Source organism: Loxodonta africana, chromosome 4 (genome assembly GCF_030014295.1).
Source record: "Loxodonta africana isolate mLoxAfr1 chromosome 4, mLoxAfr1.hap2, whole genome shotgun sequence".
Classification (NCBI taxonomy): Eukaryota; Metazoa; Chordata; class Mammalia; order Proboscidea; family Elephantidae; genus Loxodonta; species Loxodonta africana.
Window position 1 is genome coordinate 81,528,340 of NC_087345.1, and position 22,667 is coordinate 81,551,006.

The 22,667-nt window shown below is 52.8% G+C and overlaps 3 protein-coding genes across 3 annotated transcripts; 1 reads left to right on the forward strand and 2 right to left on the reverse strand.

Annotated features, from left to right (window-relative positions):
• Positions 1-8,016: 8,016 nt before the first annotated feature.
• Positions 8,017-11,179, forward strand: CD63 (CD63 molecule). The gene is made up of 8 exons (XM_003405108.4): positions 8,017-8,063; positions 8,657-8,733; positions 9,646-9,834; positions 10,008-10,082; positions 10,167-10,262; positions 10,376-10,513; positions 10,757-10,840; positions 11,021-11,179. The coding sequence occupies exons 2-8, from the start codon at positions 8,668-8,670 to the stop codon at positions 11,084-11,086; spliced, it is 714 nt and encodes a 237-aa protein (XP_003405156.1). The 5' UTR covers positions 8,017-8,063; positions 8,657-8,667; the 3' UTR covers positions 11,087-11,179.
• A 594-nt stretch (positions 11,180-11,773) lies between these two features.
• RDH5 (retinol dehydrogenase 5) lies at positions 11,774-16,791 on the reverse strand. Its single transcript, XM_003405107.4, has 5 exons — positions 16,103-16,791; positions 15,186-15,526; positions 14,554-14,812; positions 12,835-12,998; positions 11,774-12,549 (listed from the first exon to the last, which is right to left on the reverse strand). Exons 2-5 carry the CDS (start codon positions 15,493-15,495, stop codon positions 12,326-12,328), a joined length of 957 nt encoding a protein of 318 aa, XP_003405155.1. The 5' UTR covers positions 15,496-15,526; positions 16,103-16,791; the 3' UTR covers positions 11,774-12,325.
• A 119-nt stretch (positions 16,792-16,910) lies between these two features.
• On the reverse strand, positions 16,911-21,412 carry BLOC1S1 (biogenesis of lysosomal organelles complex 1 subunit 1). Its single transcript, XM_003405547.4, has 4 exons — positions 21,160-21,412; positions 19,697-19,769; positions 17,298-17,430; positions 16,911-17,107 (listed from the first exon to the last, which is right to left on the reverse strand). The coding sequence occupies exons 1-4, from the start codon at positions 21,395-21,397 to the stop codon at positions 16,997-16,999; spliced, it is 555 nt and encodes a 184-aa protein (XP_003405595.3). The 5' UTR covers positions 21,398-21,412; the 3' UTR covers positions 16,911-16,996.
• Positions 21,413-22,667: the final 1,255 nt, after the last annotated feature.

The window sequence follows — 22,667 nt, forward strand, 5'->3', positions numbered from 1 at the left end:
AAGAGCACAAGACCCCAAAGGTCAAGTTTGTTGCCAGTTGAGGAGTGATGTGTGTGTGTCTAAATGGTGAGGGTGCGAGGATGACCAGAGGGGTCTGGGAATGGCAACCAGAAATTAGAGATGGGGGTGCCAACATGACCCCTGTAGTGCCCCCTTCCCCTGACCCATTCCAGCCCTGCCTGTTCATCCCAGTTGCCTGAGCTGTAAGACCACATCTACTGGGAGGAGTCCATCCAGTTTGAGAACAGCTTGGGTGAGTCCCCCCACCCCCCACCCCCACCAAAGGCCCTCTCTCCTTGGCAGGCATCTCAGGTCCTTCAATGTATCCCCCGGCCTGTGGGGTCCCCAGCATCCAGACCTTCTCTTTGTCATAGCCCTCACCACAGTATATTTTTGGTCTGCTCCTACAAGGTTGTTAGCTCCTCAAGCAGGACATGCCTTACTCATCTCTTTATGTTCCTAGTGCCTGGGAAAGCCCTGGTGGCTTGATGGTTAAGAGCTGTGGCTGCTAAGCAAAAGGTCAGTAGTTTGAATCTACCAGGTGCTCTTGGAAACCCTGTGGGTCAGTTCTACTCTGTCTTACAGGGTCGCTATGAGTCAGAATTGACTCGAAGGCATTGAGTATGTATGTATATGGCATATTTGGGCTCTCAATGAATGAATAAATGAATGAATTCTCAGTCCCTGCCGAGGTCTTTCAACTCCAAGGAACAGAAACCTGAGGTTACATTTCCCCTCCCCTTGCTTTCCCCCCTTCTCATTTCTCTCTTGTTCATCTTGCTGTACCCCAGGAGAGACCTTAGTTGTGCAGGTCTGTGACTCTCAGGCTGAGACTGCTGTGCTCCTGAGATGGGTCCTGGAGCAGAACCACGCAGCACAGCAGCCAGATTCCCGGCCAAGGCAGTGCGTGAGGAGGCCATGCGCCTGGTTGAGGTTCCTGAGCTGGAGGGGCTAAAGCTGCTCACCCTGGCCACTTACCAGCTGGGCAGCTGGATTGAGCCCATTGGTAACGATGACACTTTTGAGAGGAGGCTGGAGCAGGAGCCAGGGTAGGTTTGGGAGAATGAGGGGCCAGAGATCAGGGGTTGAGAGCCCAAGGAGTAGGGAAAGGAATGGGGCCAGAATGGAGGTAGGGTCCTGAAGACAAAGCCTGGTTGAGAGGGGGTGGTTGGAAGAGGAGCTGGCCTTGGGGCTTGGATTGAGGGGGCCAAGACCAAGGTGTGTGGTAGGGGCTGAAGGAGGCTGGGCTGTTCTTATCTTGACCATCTCAGATTTGGGGATTTAGAGATTTCTCAAAGCAAAATTATTTTAATTCTCATGAACCTAAAAAATGGTATGCTGGGAAAAATCAAATCCCACTCTCTGATACGAAACTGTAAGGATCCATTTAATTCAATTCCACTTCCGTTCTGACGCCAGCTGCACGTTCAGCACTTCTCCCTGACCTTAACCACCCAGACCTGGGTGACACCTCACAAGTTAAAGGGCATAGTCCTCCAGGCTGCCAAGTCTGCTCAAGACCTCAGGCACTAGCTACAAGTCTGGAGTCCCCATGATGCCATCACTTCTGACCTGTTCGCTACAAATTTGGGGTTTTCCTACTACCTTCTCAGGATTCTAGCCATAAGCTCAAGGGTCCCCAGGGCTTCCCTTATTTCTGTCCTGCTGGCCCCCACTACTCCCTTGGGTTCTGTAATGCATAAGAATGACTCATAAAATTCATGGAAAGTTTGATACTTATGATTACAGTTTTATTATAGCAAAAAGGATACAAACGAAGAGACTCATAAGGCAAGATCTGGTAGGGTTCCCAACATGGAGCTTCCATGTCCTAAAAAGGGATGTGCTATCCTCCCACATACAACAATGTCTGTCACCAACCAGGAAGCCCATAGTGCTTCTGTGTCTAGAGACTTTAATGGGTCCTCATTAGGCAGGCATGATTGATTAAGCTTATCTTTAGGCCCCCTCCCCTAAGGTGGAGTCCCTGGGTGGTGTAAACAGTTAAGGTGCTCAAGGCACTCATGGCTAACTGACAGGTTGGTGGTCTGGTGGTTTGAGTCCACCCAGAGGTACCTCGGAAGAAAGGTCCATTGATCTACTTCTGAGAAAAATCAGCCATTGAAGAAAACCCTGTGGAGCACAGTTCTACTCTGACACACATGGGTTCGCCATGAGTCAGAATCAACTCTGGGAACTGGTTTGATTTTTGTTTGCCCCTGAGGTTGGTCAGGTGGGTCTTTCTGGTCTGGCCAACCTCACCCAAGAGGTGCCTCATTAGCATAAACCCTCAGGTATATTCTGGAGGCCACATCAGAGCCACTTAAGAAATTCCAAGGTTTTAAAGGAATCAAGGGCAAAGATCAGATTCTTAGGGTAAAGTTAAATTATTAACCCTACAAATTATGATAAAGCCTTTGTCATATTTAAGGTAATAAAACCTATCCCCTTCATTTCTCTGTGATCCTCAAAACTGCCCTGTGAAGGGGGATTGGGGGAGGAACGAAACATGTTGCCATTGAGTCAATTCCTTTAGTAATGGGGTGCAGTTTGTGCCACCCAGGGATCTTGTGAGATGGCGAAGGGAGTTGTTTTCCTCCCGTTCAACTGGGAGGAAACTGAAGCTCAGTAAGGGTGAGAATATAATCAAAGTTACCCCACTCATGAGTGGTGGGACAGGTCTTAAACCAGGGCTTCTGACATCAGGTAGTAGGCGTGGTGGACCCAGCACTAGAATTGGTATGTCCAAACCCTGGTTCTTCTCTGCAGGTTGACCCTGAGTTACTGACTTCATCTCTCTGAGCTTCACTTTCCTCACACTGAGGATATAAGGTGACTTTGGCAATGATGGTGTCTTCCTGGGTACCACAGTGACCTAGTCTTTCTCTCTCTGAAGGGTGTGGTCTCCCCAGACACTGGGGCAGTCATAGCTGGCCACCTATAGTGACTGAAGACTTCCCCTCCATCCCCCTAGACTCCACCAACCAGTGTATCAGTGGCGATGTCTCCGTGGAGCCAGTGCGGGGTACCTTGCCCTTGGGGCTGCCCTCAGCCCTGGTTCTCACTGAGGTCCGTTACCACCTCTCTGGGGAGCTTTGTCCTAGGGGTGGTCCATGCAGCAGAACCTGCAGAGCCATAGGTACAGCCCCTCTCTCGTCCCTGTTTTGATCTATTCCTGGGTCTGGGAGCTGCCATCAACTACTCATGCCTCTCCCATTTCCAAAGCTGGAGCCTCTGGATTTAAATTCCAGAACACCAGTTGAGACCCAGCCTCTTACCCTCCCCAGCAGAGATGGCCTTGATACTGACACACTCTGCTTTCTCCCATTCCCATGTCCTCCCACTCCATCTGTCTCCTGCCCCTCTCCGAATGTTCCCCACCCATCTCCCTCATGTCTAGTTTTCCCTCCCTTGTCTCCCCATTCTTCCCCCATGTCTCTCCACCTTCCTCTCTTCTCTCCTGTATCTTGTCACCCCTCTCCCAATGTCTCCCTGACTATTCACTCACCCCTTTCCCACACTCCCCCACCCCCACTGGCCTCTGCAGGTGGTAGTCTTGGGGTCACTGAGGCCTCCACTACCAAGGCACCTGCATCTCATCTCTGAGCTGGCCTCCCAGTGGGGCAGGTGCAGGGGGCATGGTGGCCCTGCTGAGTGGAGCGGTGAAGGCATCTGTTTTGTAGGTGCTGGGCTCCCTGTGGAAACCCTGGTTGCGTAGTGGTTAAGTGCTACGGCTGCTAACCAAAGGATCGGCAGTTCAAATCCGCCAGGCGCGCCTTGGAAACTCTATGGGGCAGTTCTACTCTGTCCTATAGGGTCACTATGAGTCGGAATCGACGGCACTGGGTTTCTTTTTTTTTTTTTTTTTTGGTGTTTTGGGCTCCCTGCATGGGGCTGCGCTTCAGGAGGCCTTGGGTGCTGGCTACAAGCTGCTGTGCATCACCATGGGTCTGGCCGATGTCTGCGTGCTCTCAGAAGGCACTGCCTTTGCTTGGTACACCTGTGGCCCCATGCGCTGCTGCTGACCGTGGGTCGGGGCATGGTGGAGCTGGAGGGCAGCCTGGCCCTGCTGAGAGGGGAGGGGCAAGTGTGCCTTCCCCAGCTCACCTGCCACCAGCCAATGCTACGCACCCAAGGGGCCAGTCGTGGTGGCTTGGTGGCGTATCTGGATGCCAGGCATTTGGAGCAGACGCTGGAGACTGAAGGATGTGATGTGAAGATCCCGGTCCGAGGTCAGCCACCATCCCCACTAAAGGCCCCTCTGCCCTGGAGCCCAGCAGGCACTCAGGGCTCGGTGCTGGTGCCAGCTCTCCAGGCTGTAGGAATGGGCTACTCTTGCCCTCCCTCTCCCCACGACACAAAGGCTTGCTCTCTGGGGGCTCTCTCTGGCCTTAGCACTATCCTTTCTCACCCATTGCTTTACCAAGTTGCTGCCACCACTCTGCATTTGCCACTTTGCTCTCAGTCCTTTCCCTGGTGTTTCTCTAGGAAGGTCCTGTTCTCCTCACCCTTCACCTCAGCTCTCTCCCTGCCCACGTGGACGTCTCCACTTCCTCTCCCTCCTCAGCCCATAGTGGGTCCTCCAGACCCTGCCCTGACACTGCACTGGAGAAGGCCCTCCCTATCCAATGGCCTACTCTTGCTTTTCACCTGAGTTGACCTCTCTACGCTATTTGACACTTTTGACCACTCTCCCCTCCTCCTGTCATCATATTCTTTTTTCTCTTGGTCTCCTAGAGAGAGGGAAAAAAGCACAGGTTTTGGGATCCCCAGAGATCTGTGTTCAAATCCTAACAAAGTCCTTCACTGACTTGGACTCTGGGCATGTTACTCCACATCTCTAGTCTTGTATCTAAAACAGGAAAAATGATACTGACCTTACAGAGTGTTGTGAAGATTGAATGAGCTAATGGTATAAGTGCCCAGCACAGTTCCTGGTATAACACAGAAGTGCAACTTTTCAATTTCCTTTCCCTCTTAGCTCCTTTGGAAACCCTGGTGGTATAGTGGTTAAGTGCTATGGCTGCTAACCAAAGGGCCGGCAGTTCAAATCTGCCAGGCGCTCCTTAGAAACTCTATGGGGCAGTTCTCCTCTGTCCTATAGGGTCATTATGAGTCGGAATCGACTCGACGGCACTGGGTTTGGTTTTTTTGGTTATTAGACCCTTTACTGGCTACTAACCCCTACTATCTCTTTGACCCTAAAAACCCATCTATGGCTTTGAAAGAACAAAAAAACCAAACCCTTTGCTGTCAAGTCCATTCTAACTCACAGAAACCCAACAGGACAGAGTAGAACTGCCCATACGGTTTCCGAGAAGCGCCTGGTAGATTCGAACTGCTGACTTTTTGGTTAACAGCCGTAACTCTACTACACCACCAGGGTTTCCATCTATGGCCTTAGATATCGCTTATTTCTAGTCTGACTCCTCTCCTGAGCTTCATATCCCCAACTACTCCTGGTAGGACACTTCCATTTGGATGGGCCTACAGTGCTGTCTCTCTCCTCCCCCCGCCCCCGTAATGTACCACCTGCTTTATGTGACCACCTCCTCTTCCCCTAAAAAAAAAAAAAACAAAAAAATCCATTGGTGTCAAGTTGATTCCGACTCATAACGACCCCATAGAACAGAGTAGAACTGCCCCATGGGGTTTCCAAGGAGCAACTGGTGGAGTTGAACTCCTGACTTTTGGGTTAGCAGCCTGAGCTCTTAACTACTGCACCACCCCACCAGGCTCTCCTCCTCCCCTGGGTGCCCAAATCTGGAAACTCTGAGCCTTCTCTGACTTTTCCTACTCCTTATCCCCACAGGTAAGCAGTCACCCAGTCCTTTGATTTGCCCTCTGAAATGCTGCTTATACTTCCCTCTTTTCCTTGGTTCTGGTCCTCAGACCATGGAGTGATGTACTACCTGTCTCCCAGGCCAGCTGACATTCATTCCTCCTCATTTTGATGTAGGCCCAACCCCAACATAATGCCACCCAGCTGCTCAAAAACTTCCCACTACTCCCCGTTGCCTTTAGAACGTTGGTCAAACTACCCAACGTGGCCTTCCGGGTTCTCGACAGTCCTGTTACTAACTATCCTCTTTTTTGCTTCATCTATTGTTTTGTGAAGTATTCCAAAACAAATTACAGACATGATATTTCACCCTTAATATTTTAGTATGCACCTTTTTAAAAAGTAGGGTAATTTTCCTACGTAACCATAACATCACAGCTAACAGCTTTCTAGTGTCTAATTCTCAGTCCATATTCAAATTTCCCCAGCTGTTCCGAAAATGTCTTTCACAGCTGGTTTGTTCAGACGGAGATCCATCCAGTCAAGGCCCCAGCACAGGACTTGGCTGTTGTGTTTCCAAGTTTTCCTAATCTTGATTGGTTAGACCACCTTTCCATCCATCTTCCACCACATCCTTCCCCCAGCCCTTTGAGCCAGTCAACCCCAACCTGCCACCTATTTTGTAGACCACCCCTTTTCACACTTAACCTTTCCCCTACCCCCGAAATGGGGACTTGCCCGCTTATTCTCTCGAGTCAACTTGGAGAACACCACCTACTTCTGTGAAACCTGTTCCTCTTTCCCAGGGTGGAGGCACTACGTATTCTTTCTGCTGAGCTTGTCCAGCTGCTGCCCTTGGCTTTTGCCTCTGTTCAGAGCTGGGGCTAGGTTCTGCTTGCCACCGGGGGGCAGGGTCACTGTCTTCCTCTTCTTTCTGTCCCCGGGTGCCTAGCAAATGCCTGGCATGTAGTAACAGCATTATAAAGAACCTGGTGAATATTCCTTTCTTCAGGATGCCTGCTATGACAACTGGGAGCAAGGTCCAGAATAGTCTTGGTGTGTCTTGCTGGAAGGACTGTGATCTTGGCAACTGTTCACAGCCCAGCCTAGATCTCCTTCCTTTTGCTCTTATGTTTTTTTTTCCTTCTTTGTGTACACATACACACCAAGACTCAGGAAGTGGTTCTTGAGGCAGACCTAAGAACCTAAGGGGTGGAACCCAGGCTGGGGGAGTGGTGGTGTGATGGTTGATCTACTCCTTTGGCCTGTTAACACCATCTCCTGTTCTGAGGATCAGTGGCAGTGACAGGCTCTTCTCCCTCCCCCCACCACTTCCCTTCCAGCCGGCATCTGGATTTACCTTCTGGGATGAGAAGGACTGTTTGCTGGGATGGATGGGGGGAACTCGGGGGTTATATGCCATGCCTGTCAGAGTGTCCTCCCTCTACCTCGCTCCCGCCTCCTCCCGGGAGTGGTGGGACCACAAACTTTGTGACTCCTCCCCAGAGGGAGGGAAACAACTCTGACCAGCCAAGGCTGACTGGGTAGCGTGGCCCTGGAGAAGGGCTCCCTCCCCTTTTCGGCCACTGCCCAGGGGCCCTGGAAAGTGGAGAAGCTGGGCTAAGAAAGAGGGGCCACGGGGAACCCCCTACTCTGGAATGTTGAGGGACTCCCAGGATAAGAGGCCAGAGACTTTGTAGAAGTGTTTATCTGGCCCCACCCAATCCCCAGCAGTCCACAGCTCCTACTCGGGATGGGGGTGGGGGCTTGAACAGACGGAGCCAGAGGAGGGGGTGGGCTTCCGCAGTCCATCTTGTCTCCTAGACTCAACTCTGCCACCCGGGCGCTCAGAGGGTAACTCTGGGCTGCCCATCCCTCCTTTGGCTGTCGCCCTCCTCCGCTGTCCTGAACCGGAGAAAACCGGGCGGCGCTCGTCCCGCGCTCGGTCTCCAAGTTGGCACGGGGGTGGGGACGCCAGAAGGGCCCCAGGCGCTCTTAAGTCCTGCCCTGGGTGCTCTCCCTGTGCGGGGGTGGGCGCTGTATTCCAGGGTGGGGGCTAGGCCCTCCCCTCAAAGTCCGGGGTGACTCAGGCCGCAGCTGTTCCCGCGTCACAGGAGGTAGGCGGGCGGCCACCCGGCGGGGGAGGGAGTTGCGGCTGCAGCCTGAGCCACAGTGGAGCCCGGGGCGGGGCCGCAGCGTAGGAGGGGTCGGAGCCAGGGGGCCGCCGCAGAGAGCCCCTGAGTCGCGGCAGAAGAGCAGCGCACAGCCTCGGGGAGCCCAGGTAAGGCCGCTGGACCCCCGGCGGACCTCGGCGTGGGGTGGGGGAGGCCCCCGGAGCTCCTTCCTCCGGGGGCTCGGCCTGCATTTTCCAGCCGCTCCCGTGGCCCTCGATCAACTTTGCTTCAAAGTTCCAGAGGCCCGGCGGGGGAGGTGGCGGCCGAACTGTACACTGGGGTTGGGGGAGGGCTGGGGGCTCGAGCCCCGGGGAAAGTGGCGGGGAAGGGGGTCGGGCTCGGCCGAGGACCGTTTTTCGGGGCCGGCTGGGCAAGGAGGAGGTGCTTAACGCCTGGGGACTGAGGGCCGTGGCGGGGCTGGCCTGAGGGCCGGGCGTCGGCCTGGAGCCCCGCCGGCGCCCTCGGATCTGCCCCGGCCCTGGAGGCGGCGGGACAGGGTCCCGGCTTGGCGGCGGCCGCCCCCTCCCCTCGTGCGGCGGAGGAGAGGGGGCTGGGAGACTTGGATCTGACCGCGGGCTTCCGGGTAGGAGGGACCGGGAAGGGGGGCCAGGCTGGGAAGGCCTTGAAGGCTGGCCAGGAGTCCGGAAACCTAAGGCCCCCCTTGGCTGCTCCTAATCCCCCCGCCCTCCCTCTGCCCCAGGCCCGGCAGCCATGGCGGTGGAAGGAGGGATGAAATGTGTCAAGTTCTTGCTCTACGTTCTTCTGCTGGCCTTTTGCGTGAGTGGAGAGAAGGGGGCGGAGGTGGGGCTCTGGGGGCGCGCTGGGAGCGCGCTGGCAGTGTGCCCAGAGACTTGGCTTCGGAGCGATGAGGGTTGAGGGGCCAAGAATGAAGGCAGCTGTAGACCACATGTGTAAGGAAATGCTTCGGGAACGGCTGAAGACAGCGCTGTCACCCCTTCCTCCAACTTTTGGGGACCTTTGAGGCTTGTTTGGACAGAAAATGGTCAGCCTGGGTGCGCAGCACCCTCCCCCTAATCTTTCGTGGCCCTTCCTGTCTGGTGACCCAACCACTTGTGATACTGGGCAGTGGGGCAACCAGCCAACGGCGGGCTGATGCTATCTATCGCCTCTGGGCTTCCCTATGCTCCCTGTCCTCTTTTTCTTCTCCATCCCCTCATTCCCTTTCATTCCCTCCTGGCTGCTTGCGGGTGGGAGGACTTTGCCCACCTCAGCTTGCTCCTGGCTTGAGCAGTTACTGTTTGTTCAGGGAGGGGCACATCACTTCTGCCTTCTTTTCCTTCTCTCAGCCACAGGTGATGGGGCTGGTGTGGGCACTGGTGGATAGTGAGGGGGCTGTTCTGAGAGCAGACCAAATTAGGAACCTTGAAGGCAGGTAGGAATCACCCACTTCTAATCAGGAAATGTGTGTCCTGGGGCCTTCTGGGCACCTCTTTTTGCAACCTGTGGTAGAAGAGCTGCTTGAAGGAAGGTATGGCTTCTGACTCTGTTCCTAGAGTTCCTTGAAGAACTCCTCAGCCTTTACTGTGGGGCAAGATGGGCCACCCCTCTCCCACAGTCAAACCTGGGATGTGTGAGGTCAAGTCTGTGTCCAGGGTATACCCTCTTCTCTCCACCTGGAGGGTTGCTGGGGTGTGGGTCTGACCTAACCCTGACCTACTCTCCACTCAGGCCTGTGCAGTGGGACTGATTGCTGTAGGTGTGCGGGCCCAGCTCATCCTGAATCAGACTATTAACCAAGGGGCCACCGCTGGCTCCCTGTTGCCTGTGGTCATCATTGCAGTGGGTGCCTTCCTCTTCCTGGTGGCCCTTGTGGGTTGCTGTGGGGCCTGCAAAGAGAACTACTGTCTTATGATCACAGTGAGTGGGGCCTGGGGCCAGCATGGGTGCCTGGGACTGCTGGAAGGGCATTTCTTCGGCAGGGGCTGAAGAGGGTGGCAGAGGTGGAAGAAGACCGTTGTGAGTGTTCTAGGGACTAGGCTGGAACCCCTCACCCAGACTTCAAACCTGACTCCTGTCTCTCATGCCTGCAGTTTGCCATCTTCCTGTCTCTTATCATGCTGGTGGAGGTGGCCACAGCCATTGCAGGCTATGTGTTTAGAGACCAGGTAAGCAGAGGGTAAGGGAGAGATCTGCTCTAGGATCCAGGTACCCTGAATTCTGACTTCAACAATGCTCCTCCACACTTCCAGGTGATATCAGAGTTTAAGAAGGATTTCCAGAAGCAGATGCAGACATACCCAAGAGACAACCAAACGGTCATACTCTTGGACAAGTTGCAACAAGATGTGAGTGGGGTTGGTGGGAGCAGCGGTAGTGGATGGGGTGAGAGGATTCTCATCTCCATCCTGAAGGTAGAGGTTCATTTAACAACTTCTCCCCCATCTCTTCCCTGCCTCAGTTTAAGTGCTGTGGGGCTAATAACTACACAGATTGGGAGAACATTCTAGTGCCCAAGGGCAGAGTTCCTGACTCCTGTTGCATGAATGTCACTCTGGGCTGTGGGGTTCATGCCAACGTGACGGATATCTATGTCAAGGTAGGGAGAAGGCTGAAATAGTATGGACTTGGGAAACCTGGGAAATGTTTGAGGAGGTGAGAGAGATCAGGGATGGAGGTAACAGGGTTGAGGTTCTGTGGAGTTGGTGTCAGGGATGGGAGTAGATCTGGACTGCTAGGGGTGTGGGGAAAGGGACAGAGGGTGGGGAAGAGACAGATGGACCAGGGGAGGTGGGTGGGAGATTTCTGAAGGTGCTCTAGCCTTTGTGCCTGCTACCCTCAGGGCTGTGTGGAGATGATTGGGGGCTGGCTGAGGAGCAGAGTGTTGGTGGTAGCTGCAGCAGCCCTGGGCATTGCCTTTGTGGAGGTGAGTGGTGACTTGGGCAGGGGCTGGGACTCCATCCGGGGCATCTGCAGAGGAGGGTGTGAGCAGGTGGTATTGGCCTGGGGAGGGGAGCCCTAGGTGTGTTTGAGGTCCTTTGGGTAGATCTGGGATATCTTGCCCATCTGACTCCTCTCCACCTCCCTCTTCCATCTTTCCTTCCAGGTCCTGGGAATTGTCTTTGCCTGTTGCCTCGTGAAGAGTATCCGAAGTGGCTACGAGGTGATGTAGGGGGTCTGGTCTCCTCATCGCCCTCATCTAGGGGAGTGTAGTATACCCCAGGTTTTTCAATTAAATGGATTATTTTTTCAGACTGAAAAGACAGTTTGTCTTCAAGAGTGATACTTAATCCCATCCCTCCCCTCATCCATGTTCCCTGTCTTCTAGGACTCTGTTCTCTTTACACTTCTGGGAAAAAGCAGGCCTATTTTAGGGGGTGTTTGGGAGAGGAGGATGTTTGTTGAAGGCACTGGATGGGCTGCAGTGGAAGAAGTGGGGACCTGGAGGAGATTGTGGCCCAGTGCCCCCCACCTTCACCCAGTCCTGTGCCACCAGACTCAGTACTGAAACATCCATATAGTCATCTCCTGCATAAGTCAAAGGGATTCCCCAAAAAAGTCTGACCTAGGAGAGCCCAGCCCACATCTACTTTGGACATCTTCTCCCTGGCCTCTGCCCACCTCTGAGGGCCCAGAAACCCCCTACTCCAGCAAGCCTCGAGGGGGCGTGGCTCCTTTTAGGGTGTTAAGTATCCTTGACACATGTGTGGCCAGTGCCCATCTTTCTTGACTTAGATTGTGATAGTGGGAGAATTTAAGTGACTGTTGCCTTTTCCCCCATGACAGCTACTGAGCCTGGCCCCGAGCCCTCTTCAACTCCCCCCCTTCCCACTCCCCTCTCACCCAGAAGAAAAAGAGAGAAAATTATTCCCATTCCATACACTGAATTGTAACCTTACTGAATTAGGAAATGTCCAAAAGTGTCTTCTGGTGGCCACTCCAGGTGCTATTTCAAAACCAAAGACCCATTGCCGTCTAGCTGATTCTGACTCATAGTGACCCTATAGGACAGAGTAGAACTGCCCCAGAGTTTCCAAGGAGCACCTGGTGGATTTGAACTAACAACCTTTTTGGTTAGCAGCCATAGCACTTAACCACTATGCCACCAGGGTTTCTGCAGTTTCAAAGGAGGTCTATAGATGCAAACAGTCCCCTTGCACACCCCACTGGGTGCTAGTTGTTTTGTAGACTGAACAGTCTACAGACCTTAGGCAAGTCAGCTTAGGGTAGTTAGTAGTTAAATGGTGTCAGTCTTTCATTTCTTCCCACCTATGTTCTTTTTTGTTTGTTTAAACAATACACATTTATTGGGTGCCTACCGTGTGCCTGGCATGAGGCAGTTCCAGGGCAGGGGCAGAAATAAGTCAGAGTCCTGGCTCTTGCAGAACAATCTCTTGCTGGAAGGCTGGATTCAGTAGACTGCCTGGGCAGGTTTGGGAAGGACCCAGGTGAGCACAGTGTCCACCAGGCTGGCTGGCAGGTAGGAGGCCGGTAGCCAGAGCAACTTGGCATCCCAGCCTGGGCTGTAGCGGGTTCGGGGGTGACGGGCAGTCAGGGCATGCTCCAGGCATCTGCTCACCTTGGTCAGGTCTGGGTCACAGAGCAGGTTCATGATACATTGCTGTACTTTCAGGTCTGCAGTCCAGTGGGGTAGTTGAAATCAGTGTCTGTCCCCCACTCCAACCCACCTCAGACCCTATTTCTGCGGGCTGCCCAGCGGAGGTGAGGGCTTCTCAGTCCCCCTCCCAGCTTGGGGAATGGTCAGGCTCCACATGGGCTGGGTGCTTCACTGTGGCATCCCATTCACCCTTATCCTCCCCAGCTGCCCTGCCCACCTCTTCCCAGCAGGCTGGTGTGGGCTGGCCTTCCTGGCACTCTCACTTCCCTTCATTATGTCCCTATGGGGGCCCAGCTACTCACACTTAGTGAGGAAGGCCTCTCCATATTGAGCCTGTGTGGCAGAAGGGAGCCGCACCCAGCAGGCCTGCAGGGCGTCCTCCAAACTCTCCAGGTTGGTCACAGGGGTTCGGAAGAAGCCAGGCTCCACGATGGAGACCCTTACACCAAAAGGGGCCACATCCCGCCTGGAAGGGGTGCAGAGGGAAGTTCTAGGTTCTTGCCCTGTGAGGATGGGAAGCTAAGATGGGTCCTGACAGTGAAGGAGGTCCCTCCCTGACATGCTGGGATTAGGGGCAAGTGGGACAGAGAGAGGGAGGTATTTTTTGAGGCTTGCTTTCCTCTATGATCTAGAACAGGGATGAACAAACTTTCTTAAAGGGCCAGGCAGTAAACATCTTAGGCACTGCTGGCTTAGAAACAAAATTGAGGATATTATGTAGGTACTTAGATAACCATTTACAGTGTAACTATTTAAAAATGTAAAAACTATTCTTAGCTTGGGGGCTGTAAAAATATAGGTGGCTGGCTGAGTCTGGCCCATACGCAATAGTTTGCCAAGTCCCCAGCTAGAGGAACCCTGTGCCCTAGCTTCCCAGACACGTGGTTGAGTCCCGGGTGCTTGATGTGAAGGGTGTAGACTGGTATTTGCTGGGGGGTTATGTGACGGAGAAAGTGGAGATGTATCCCCTAACCCTGGCACAGATGCAGAAATCTAAGTATAAAATATATTTTTTGTGATGCTGACTGGAAAGTTAGAGACTGAAGGATATGGACACTTATAGACACTGAAAGTATTTGTTGAGTGATGGTGACGTAGCCATCCTTTCTTAAGCTGGGCTCAGCTTGGGGGACTTGTGTTTCTGTCCAAGATTCAGGGCCTGCTCCCATGTCATCCTTTAATGATCCCCACAGCGATCTCTTTTGTACCCCATGAACTTTGAACCTTTTTTTTGTGGGGGGGGGAGGGGACATTACTTTTTAAACAGGAGGCGGCAGGAGGACATAATGACCAGGCACTATAGGCAAGCAGACCTGGTCCTAAGTCCCAGTCACTAGTTGTATGGCCTTAGGTAAGTTAACGTTACCTTAAGAGTATTAATAAGGAGCCCTGCTGGCGCAGTGATTAGGCTAACCAAAAGGTTGGCAGTTGGAACCCACTGACCACTCCGTGGGAGAAAGATGTGGCCGTCTGCTTCTGTAAAGATTACAGTTTTAGAAGCCCTATGGGGCAGTTCTTTTCTGTCCTACAGAGTCACTATGTGAGGAGGAATTGATCTGCTGGCAATGGGTTGGTTTGGTTATTAAGGTTATTAATACCTACCCTTATAGGATTGTTGGGAGAATTGAGAAAATGTTATTTAAAGGTACTAGCTCATCATAAGTAATCATTGTTATTAATAGTAGTATGTCTTCCCAAAAATACTAGGCTTTTTTTTTTTTTTTTAGCATTTACTATATCCCAGGCACTGTTCTAAGGGCCTTACACATACCTCCACCCACGGGGCAGGTTTTCTCATCCCCATTTTACACAGAAGCAAAAAGATGGGGAAAGAAAAGTAACTTGCCTAAGGCCACAAAGCTCTTGTGAGAGAAAGCTGAGATTTGAAGCCATGAAGTCTAGCCCTAAACTGTCTCCTTGTAAGCATTACGCAGTCTTTGCCGGCCCATACTGCGCAGACACTAATGGTTGGTTGAGTGGGCTGCCCTTGGGCTTGGAGTCCAGTACCCTGCACCTCTCACCTCAGGCTGTCAGAGAAGGCCTCCAGGCCAAACTTGGAGACACAGTAGCCACCGCCATTGGCTGCCAAGCGACCCAGGACGCTGGTGATGTTGACTACCCGACCACGGGCCTGTTGCAACAGGGGCAGCAGGGCAAGGGTGACCCCGATGGGACCCAGGGTGTTCACACTCAGCACGCGGTGGAAATCATCCCATGTCAGCCATGGTGTGGGCCCGATGATACCAGCCACACCAGCATTGTTCACCAGACCAAAAAGTCCTGGGGGGAGATGAGATAACACGGGGTGGATAAGGCACTCCAACAGCCCTGCCTCCTTCCTGGGAGGATCTGAGACCAGCTTCGGTCCCAACCAGAAACCCTGGAGGCATAGTGGTTAAGTGGTTAAAAAGGTTGGCAGTTGAAAGCCACCAGGCGCTCCTGGGAAACTCTATGGGGCAGTTCTACTCTGTCGTATAGGGTTGCTATGAGTGAGTAATCAACTTGATGGCAATGGGTTTGGTTTATATTTGGTTTTTTAGCCCTAACTTAGTACCTCTAGCTTCCTGTGTCCCTTGCAAGTGACTCTCTTGGGACCGCTCTAGGGATCTGAAGCACCCACACCATGTTCCCTGGTGGCCCCAGTCACACTCACCTGCTTCCCCAACCTGTGTCTTTACCCATTTGGCTGCCCACTGGACACTCTGGGGATCAGTGACATCCAGCAGGATGGTGTGGAGGCGGGAGGAGGCCACTCGCTGTAGGTCCTCAGCCCCTGCGGGGGTCAGGCAGCTGGCCAGGACGCGGAAGCCTCGCTGGTCCAGTCGTAGTGCTAGAAGCCGCCCAAAGCCTGAGTCACAGCCGGTGATGAAGATGAAGGCATCGCTGGAGGGCAGGCTCTGCCGGTCTCGGAGCAACCACAATACTCCCCAGAGCAAGGCACCCAGCAGCAGAGGAAGCCACATGCTGGAGCCCAAGTGACCGGCAGGTGGCAGCCTAGGGTGGGCAGGAAAACTATGCCCAGTTTATGCAGGTCCCGAGGCCGTTCCCCCTAGTATTGTCCCTAGCTGGAAGTCTTTCTCATCTGAGCCAACTACGAAAAGATTTCAGGGTTGCGGGAGAGGGACGCAAAGATGTGGGCAGACCCCATATTTGTAACTACCTTAACTAAAACCAGCCAAGCCATGTCCTGCGTGCAGACCTGCTGTATGAGAATAGAGGGATCTTCCTGTTTGCCGTCATCACCCCTTTCCTACAAAACCAGGGGCACCTGAACCCTCTAAATGTAACCTGTTCTTGTTTTCGGAACTAGGTACAGGGCCAAGAGCTTTGCATTTTAGTCCTGGTGGCCCCAAATTTACTGTGTGATGCTGGGCATCTCACTGTCTCTGAACCTTTTTTCTCATCTACCAAGTGGTGCTAACACTCATCATGCCCACCTCAGAGTTGTGGAGAATCAAAGAAGATAATGTGTGAAGAGGCACCTTAAACGCTCAAAGCTTTAAGTTATTGTTACATGTAATATCTTGCTAGTCTTCTGATAGCACCCCCAGTTTCCAGTACCCCACTTACCTCCTCTGGGGAAAGCTGTCGGGTACTACAATGCTTGCGGTTCCTTTTGCTGCGTTTCAGACTCTGCTCCCAGTCTTCCGAGGTTCCCACACTAGTCACAGCTAGGGCCAAGGTCCAGAGGGGCTGGACTCCGGCACCAAGAGTATTAAGTGTGTGTGTGTGTGTGTGTGTGTGTATGTGTGGTGGGGAGGGGAGGGGCTGAGGAGGAGGCGGCACGCTGGCTGAAGTCAGTGCTTGGCACAGGCCAGGCTTGCCTGGGCCCTTTCTTGGCTGTCTTTCTCAGCCTGGGTTCCTGACCACCTATGTCATGGTCTTCCGGGAGAAGGGAGCTGTCAAGGATGGCAGCTGACCCTCTCTGATGGCAGCCTTAGACCTGTCATTCCTCCCCATTCCCTGCCCTGAGTTGCCCCCATGCCTAAGAGTTAATCTCCCACCTGGCCCACACTCATGACACTGCTTAGTACCAGCCTGGGAGAGGCCCTGAGGATGTGGAGAGGCAGGGAGCGAGAGCTGGGGATCTGGTCTGCTCCCTGTTTTGTTTCTCCCCGGCAGGAAACTGAAGTTCTGAGTTAGGAAGCTTGGAGCACGGGCCACTAGAACCTTCTCTTCCGAGGTGTGGGAAACTCCCATCTTCTACTTACCTAACAGGCATCTGTACCAGACTCCAGGCTGAATAGAGTTGGGATAGTAAGAGGAAGCTGGTTCCGCTCTCCACCCAAAAGCACCTGACTACTCAGGAAAACAACCTTTGAGCCTTCTAGTCCCCAACCCCGCACTGAGTTAGTAGCCCCTTGAAACACACAACATAGACATGGAGGCTTGTGTTTTATTCATGGTCCTGTCAGCCTCCCTCCTGCCCACCATGGGTGAAGTAGGAGGGGCAGGGTGGAGAGGTTAGGAGGGGGCTGACTGCAGCTGCCCTTTGTAGACATACTCCAGTGCAGTGGCAATGGTGCGCATATCCAGCTCAATGCTCCGAGCCCAGTTCTCCACATCTCCGATTTCCTGGGGAGGGGAGAGGAGGCGGGAGTGCAGGCATCAGGGCAGGTAGTGTCTGGGAGCACTTTCCATCCACTCCCTGGAAAGGACTTTCCTTGGACCCATTCCCCCCTTCCTCTTTAACCCCAGGTGACCTGACTGGAGGCAGCCAATGGGGGTCTTGGATAGGGAATGGTGAGGTAGGGGTGTGGCCCACCTTGAGTGCCTGATTGAAGTTCTCCACCATTCCGATCCACTGGCCAGTCTGCTTGGCAAACTGGGCAGCCTGTACCTGTAAAGTCTTCACCTCATGGTCCAGTTTCCTCTGGTTCATGTAGGCCTGGGCCACACTAGGGGTTGGAAGACGGGGGAGGTTAACCCACCCAACTAGTGGGGGGTGGTCTCCAGGACTAATGTCCCACTGCAGGAGTGGGAGGCCAGCCAGGAGTCAGGGCTGGGGAAAACCTCAGAATTTTGGCTGTTCTTGGATGTGATGCAAACTGCTACCAGTACATGCAAAGGAACCCAGCTCCTTTCCACTCCCAGGATTCCCAGGACAGTTGAGCTGGGAGGTGATTAGAAACATACCATCTCCTACCCCCGCCCCCCCCTCCAGGAGTTTCTGCAGCCGGGGGCGGGGGAGCGGGTTAGCCTGGGGGGATGTCCCTGAGGAAGGAGCTGGGAAGGAGAAGGCGGCGTGGAGAAGCTGGGAAAATCCAGCAGCAGAGACACATCTGGCAGCGATTGGAGGTCCAGGGATATGTCAAGAAGGGGACTTGGCCTAGCTGGGAAGGGAAACTGGGCCCCTCCCTGAATCAGGGGGAAACCCTGGTGGTGTAGTGGTTAACTGCTACAGCTGCTAACCAAAAGGTCGGCAGTTTGAATCCACCAGTCCTTCCTTGGAAGCTCTGTGGGGCGGTTCTACTCTGTCCTATAGGTTCACTATGAGTTGGAATTGACACGACAGCAACGGGTTTGGTTTGGTTTGGTCTTCATCAGCGGTGAGCTGTGACAGCATCCCCCCTCTCCAGGAACCCTGAATTTGGAGAGGGATCCCAGGGGTGCTTCTTGGCTCTGTCTGTTTCCTAGCCCTTCTCCTTTTGCCCACACAGATGAACGAACACACACATACACACTTCCTCCTCCCTTCTGCTCTAGGCAGTACAGTTTTCCTGTCTTCAAAATCAAGGTGGTGGCTGCAATTACTATTGCTGCCACAGGGATTGTGTCTCCAACCCTCTGGCACCCCCCTCCCCAATGATGAATCTTTTGTTCTCCTCCCCAAAACTCTAGGTCACCAGGAGACTCCACTTCCGGTGCAACTCCCTCCAGCCACTGGAATGTGTGGGGGCTGGAGGGGGCAAGGGGTTGGAAGGGTCAAGAGAGTGGGCAGGGCACCTGATGGGCTGAGATAGACTGGGCTTTTGTTTTCCTCTCTGGAGAATGAGAGGAGCTGTGGGCAGCAACATAAAACCCTTTCTAATCTGGGTTTGGCTTAGCTGGCCTCTGAGTTGAAAGTGGGGTGGCCCCTAGCAAAGGGAGAGGAGAAGGAGAAGCCTAGGCCACACTCCCATGTGGCGGGTACAGCAATGTGGGAGGGCGGAAAGGGGCAAACCCTGTTCCTTCTCTTTGAGAGACAGCTGGGTCACAGTAGGGGCTTGGGTGGGAGCCAAAACAGTAATGCCTCAACAGATTCCCCAGGGAGTTTCTGAAATCCCAGTTTCCCCTATTATTCACACTGAGTGGAGGGAGAGGTCTGGCGGTAAGGGAGATCAGAGGCTGCAACCACAGCCTTCTCTTCCCCTAATCTCCCCCCTCCCCTAGATGAGTAATGAAGATGACCCCAGCCCCTGCCTGGCTCACTCAGATGACTCAGTCTCTGGAATCACAACCAAGCTGTTCTCCATGCCCTGGGGTGGAAGGCATCATACTGCCTCCTTTCTTTCAAAAAAACCGAAGCCAAACTAGATGCTGTCTAGTTGATTCTGATTCCAAATCACAGTGACCCTATGAGTTGGCATATCAAATCATCTCTGCACTCTCCAGGGTCACTCAGGGTCAAATACAAAGCCCTCTGCTCTTCCCCAAGTCTTTGGATGTTACATGCATTCTCATTAGAGCTGGGGTAGGGGGTGGCCTCTGGAGACTCAGAAGGAAGGGAATAGGCAGCCTGGCTCTGCCTTAGCTCCTGGCATAGGTTCTGCCCTCACCCCCACCAGCTGTGCCATGTCTTTCCTGCCAGCTGCTGCCCAGGCCTGCCAGAGGGTGGGAAGTGGAGGAGAGGGTGGTAAGCTGTGGTGAAGGAAGGTGCTGTCCCTCCTGCTGCAGTGACAGCTGGACAAGAAAGGGGTAAAGGGAGATGGGCAGATGGCATCAAGCTGTAGGCAGCCGGGAAGTTGATGTGGGGAGGGGGAAATCTGGCTGCTTCTCCCACCACTGCAGCTGTTTCTCCCTACCCAATACTAGTGGTCAGAGCTGACTCAAACTTCTCTCCATCAAGCTAAGCTGAAAGAGGGGTATGAGTAGAACATCCCACCCTCTCATGAGCAATTTGAGGGCCTAGTCTTGCCAGTGCCTAAACTTGGGGGATTGGTATTGAGGGGATGAGGTTCATACCCCACATTGAGGTGATCCACCAAAGCTTCTGTCAGGCAGGTTGCTGCAGTGATAGCCTCTCGTCTCCTCTTCTCTGGCAGGAGGGGAGAAGAGGGATTGGAGTGAAGACTTGGTTTTTCGAGAGGGGATGCTAGTTTCCTCACCTGTTCATTACTATTCTGCTAGTTGCTACAGCATCTCAAACAATCTCAGAATGTCAGAGCTGAAAAGGACCTTGCAAAACATAAAGCAAGTCCACAGAAACCTGTACATCAATGTTCACTGCAGTACTTTTTACAATAGCCAAAAGGTGGAAACAACCAAAACGTCCATCAACAGACAATTGGATAAATAAAATGTGATACAGACACACAATGGAATACTACTCAGAAATGAAGTCCTGATGCATGCCACAACATGGATGAACCTTAAAAACATCACCTCAAGTGAAATGAGTAATAAAAGGACAAATACTGTATGATCTCACTTATACGAAGTATGCAAATATACAGAAACAAAAGATTACTAGTGGTTACCAGGGGTAGAAGGGAGGCGGAAAGGGGAAGCTTTTGCTTGTGGTAAAAGGGGGGTATTAATTTATGTTAATGGTGGTGGAATGATTTGGAAAAGGATAATGAGAATGGTTGCACAACTTGCATGTAATCAATGTTGCTGCATTGATACGCTGAAACTGGTGTGCTGGCTAACTTTTTGTTATGTATCTCTTTACTACGATAAAATAAAATACAATAAAACATAAAGCAAGCCATTTCATATTAGAGATAAGGAAACAGAAAGGGGGGTAGGGACTAGTTCAGGACACCAAGGAGTCAGTGCCGTCACCCAGGCCTCCTGACCCCCAGGCCCTTTTCACTAACTTGACGAAGGATCAGTTAGTCCAGGATTCACAGCCTTGATTCAGGAAACAAGTCCCGCTCCCATGGTTTGAGGCCTCCAGGTATTTCAGCTTCAGACTAGTTCCCAGCAACTCCTCCACTCAGGTGAGTCCCTCCCACTTCAGGATAAGAAGGTCCCTGCTCTAATAGGAAAGGAGCCCTGGTGGCGCAGTGGTTAAGTGCTCGGCTGCTAACTCAAAAGTCGACAGTTCTAACTCGCCAGCACTCCACGGGAGAAAGCTGTGGCAGTCTTCTTCCTAAAGATTTACAGCCTTGGAAACCCTACGGAGCGGGAGTGAGTCTGGGCCAATAGGCAGAGCGTTCTACGAGTAGGGGGTGGGGCTAGGGTGCCGCGAGTTGGGGATGGGGGCGTTGCCCAAAGGGACAGAAGTGTGGCCCAAGGGCCCAGAGCCGGCCGGCAGAGGAACAGAATTGCCAGAAAAGCCGCCCCCTAGCTCCCCTTTCAGCGCGCTCGTGCACGCTAGCCCGCGTCCTTCTCTGGCTCTGGGCCGCTACGCGAGGCCCAGGCTCGAGGCTGAGGCAAGGCCGCGGCCGGAGAGAGAGCGGCAGACGGGATATTCGGCTCACCCTGCAGCTCCTTGCGTTCATTCTGCTTGGCCTGGTGCTCTTTCAGCAGGCGGGACAGCATGGTCGCGTCGGGCGGGGGACTGGGCGCTGGGCACGGCACACCCCAGACCCCTCCGGCTCGCGGAGCTGGAACCCGGGCTTCGGCTCCCAGGAGGCGCAGGTCACGTGACCTCAGTATCACGTGAGGTCGGGAGCCGCCCTCCTTTTGAGGGTAGAGTAGGTAGGTAGCGAAGATCATGGCTGGAAAAGGGAAAGGATGGTAAAGGGTTAGGGGGCAGGTGAGCTCATTTCTTTAATGAGTACTGGAAGAAATTTTTCTTGGTAACTTTATTGCAGGAGCAGTTTTTAATATCTTCTTTGGGTCTCAGTCTCCCCGGAGGGCTGGTGTTGCCAGACCGTCCCTCGCTTTTCGGTGTTAGGGGAACAGAGACTCCCAGGACTCATTGAAATTCTTTCCCTTCCCTCCTTCCCTCGCCTTTTCGTCCTGGCGGCTCTGGCAGGTTCTCAGGCCGTTGATTCCCAGCTCCCTCCCTGTAGGAGGAATGCTTGCGTCTCTTTTCCAGCCTTCTTTCCTCTCACCACCCTACGAGGTCCCTCAGCAGTGGCTGATCATTGTAGAGAAGCATTTTAGGCACTTCAAGCGGCCTCCTAGGGAGCTTTGCTAATTCGGCTGGCTATGTGCAGTGAATGTACAATTCAATCTCTCCTTTTGTGGTCAGAGAATGTGAACCCATTTCAGCCTCACCAGAAGCGTTAAGTGCTGCTGCCAAAGTAAAATGCAAATTATATGACGCCTCTCTGAAGTAACGAGAAATATTTCAGGGATTAACTACCAACAAGAAAAATTATAAACATCTTCAGTATATTTTTTCTTTAAATTGTATTGAGTTTTTGGTGAAAGTGTACACAGCAAGTTAAATTAGTTCCAATTTGACAATTTCCACACAAATTGTTCGTTGACATTAGTTACGTTTATCGCAATATGTCAACATCCTCTTTAATTGTTCTCAGTTTGTTCCCTTTCCAGTACTCTAGTTTCCCTGCCTGTCATGGGTTGAATTGTGTCCCCCTAAAATATGTGTCAGATTGGCTAGGACATGATTCCCAGTATTGTGTGATTGTCCACCATTTTGTCATCTGATATGATTTTCCTATGTGTTGTAATTCCTACCTCTGTGACGTTAATGAGGCAAGATTAGAGGCAGTTATGTTAATGAGGCAGGACTTAATCTATAACATTAGATTACATATAAGAGAGAGAGAAGCAAGCAGAGAGACAGGGGGACCTCCTACCACCAAGAAAGCGCTGGGTACAGAGCACATTCATTGGACCTGGGGGTCCTTGCGCCTGAGAAGCTCCTAGACCAGGGGGAAGATTGATGAGAAGGACCTTTCCTCAGAGCCGACAGAGAGAAAACTTTCCCCTGGAGCTGGTGCCCTGAATTTGGGCCTCTAGCCTACTAGACTGTGAGAATAAATTTCTCTTTGTTAAAGCCATCCACTTGTGG

Coding starts and splice junctions, on each gene's coding strand:
- BLOC1S1 (XM_003405547.4), bottom strand. CDS start 21,397: ATGATCTTCGCTACCTACCTACTCTACCCTCAAAAGGAGGGCGGCTCC. Junction 19,770..21,159: donor TGAACGCAAGGAGCTGCAGG/GTGAGCCGAATA, acceptor CCCTCCTGCCAG/AGAAGAGGAGACGAGAGGCT. Junction 17,431..19,696: donor GTGGATCACCTCAATGTGGG/GTATGAACCTCA, acceptor TCCAACCCCTAG/TGTGGCCCAGGCCTACATGA.
- CD63 (XM_003405108.4), top strand. CDS start 8,668: ATGGCGGTGGAAGGAGGGATGAAATGTGTCAAGTTCTTGCTCTACGTT. Junction 8,734..9,645: donor TTCTTCTGCTGGCCTTTTGC/GTGAGTGGAGAG, acceptor CTCTCCACTCAG/GCCTGTGCAGTGGGACTGAT. Junction 10,841..11,020: donor TGGGCATTGCCTTTGTGGAG/GTGAGTGGTGAC, acceptor CTTTCCTTCCAG/GTCCTGGGAATTGTCTTTGC.
- RDH5 (XM_003405107.4), bottom strand. CDS start 15,495: ATGTGGCTTCCTCTGCTGCTGGGTGCCTTGCTCTGGGGAGTATTGTGG. Junction 12,999..14,553: donor GCCTTCTCTGACAGCCTGAG/GTGAGAGGTGCA, acceptor CACCCCTTCCAG/GCGGGATGTGGCCCCTTTTG. Junction 12,550..12,834: donor AGAGGCCTTCCTCACTAAGT/GTGAGTAGCTGG, acceptor ACTGGACTGCAG/ACCTGAAAGTACAGCAATGT.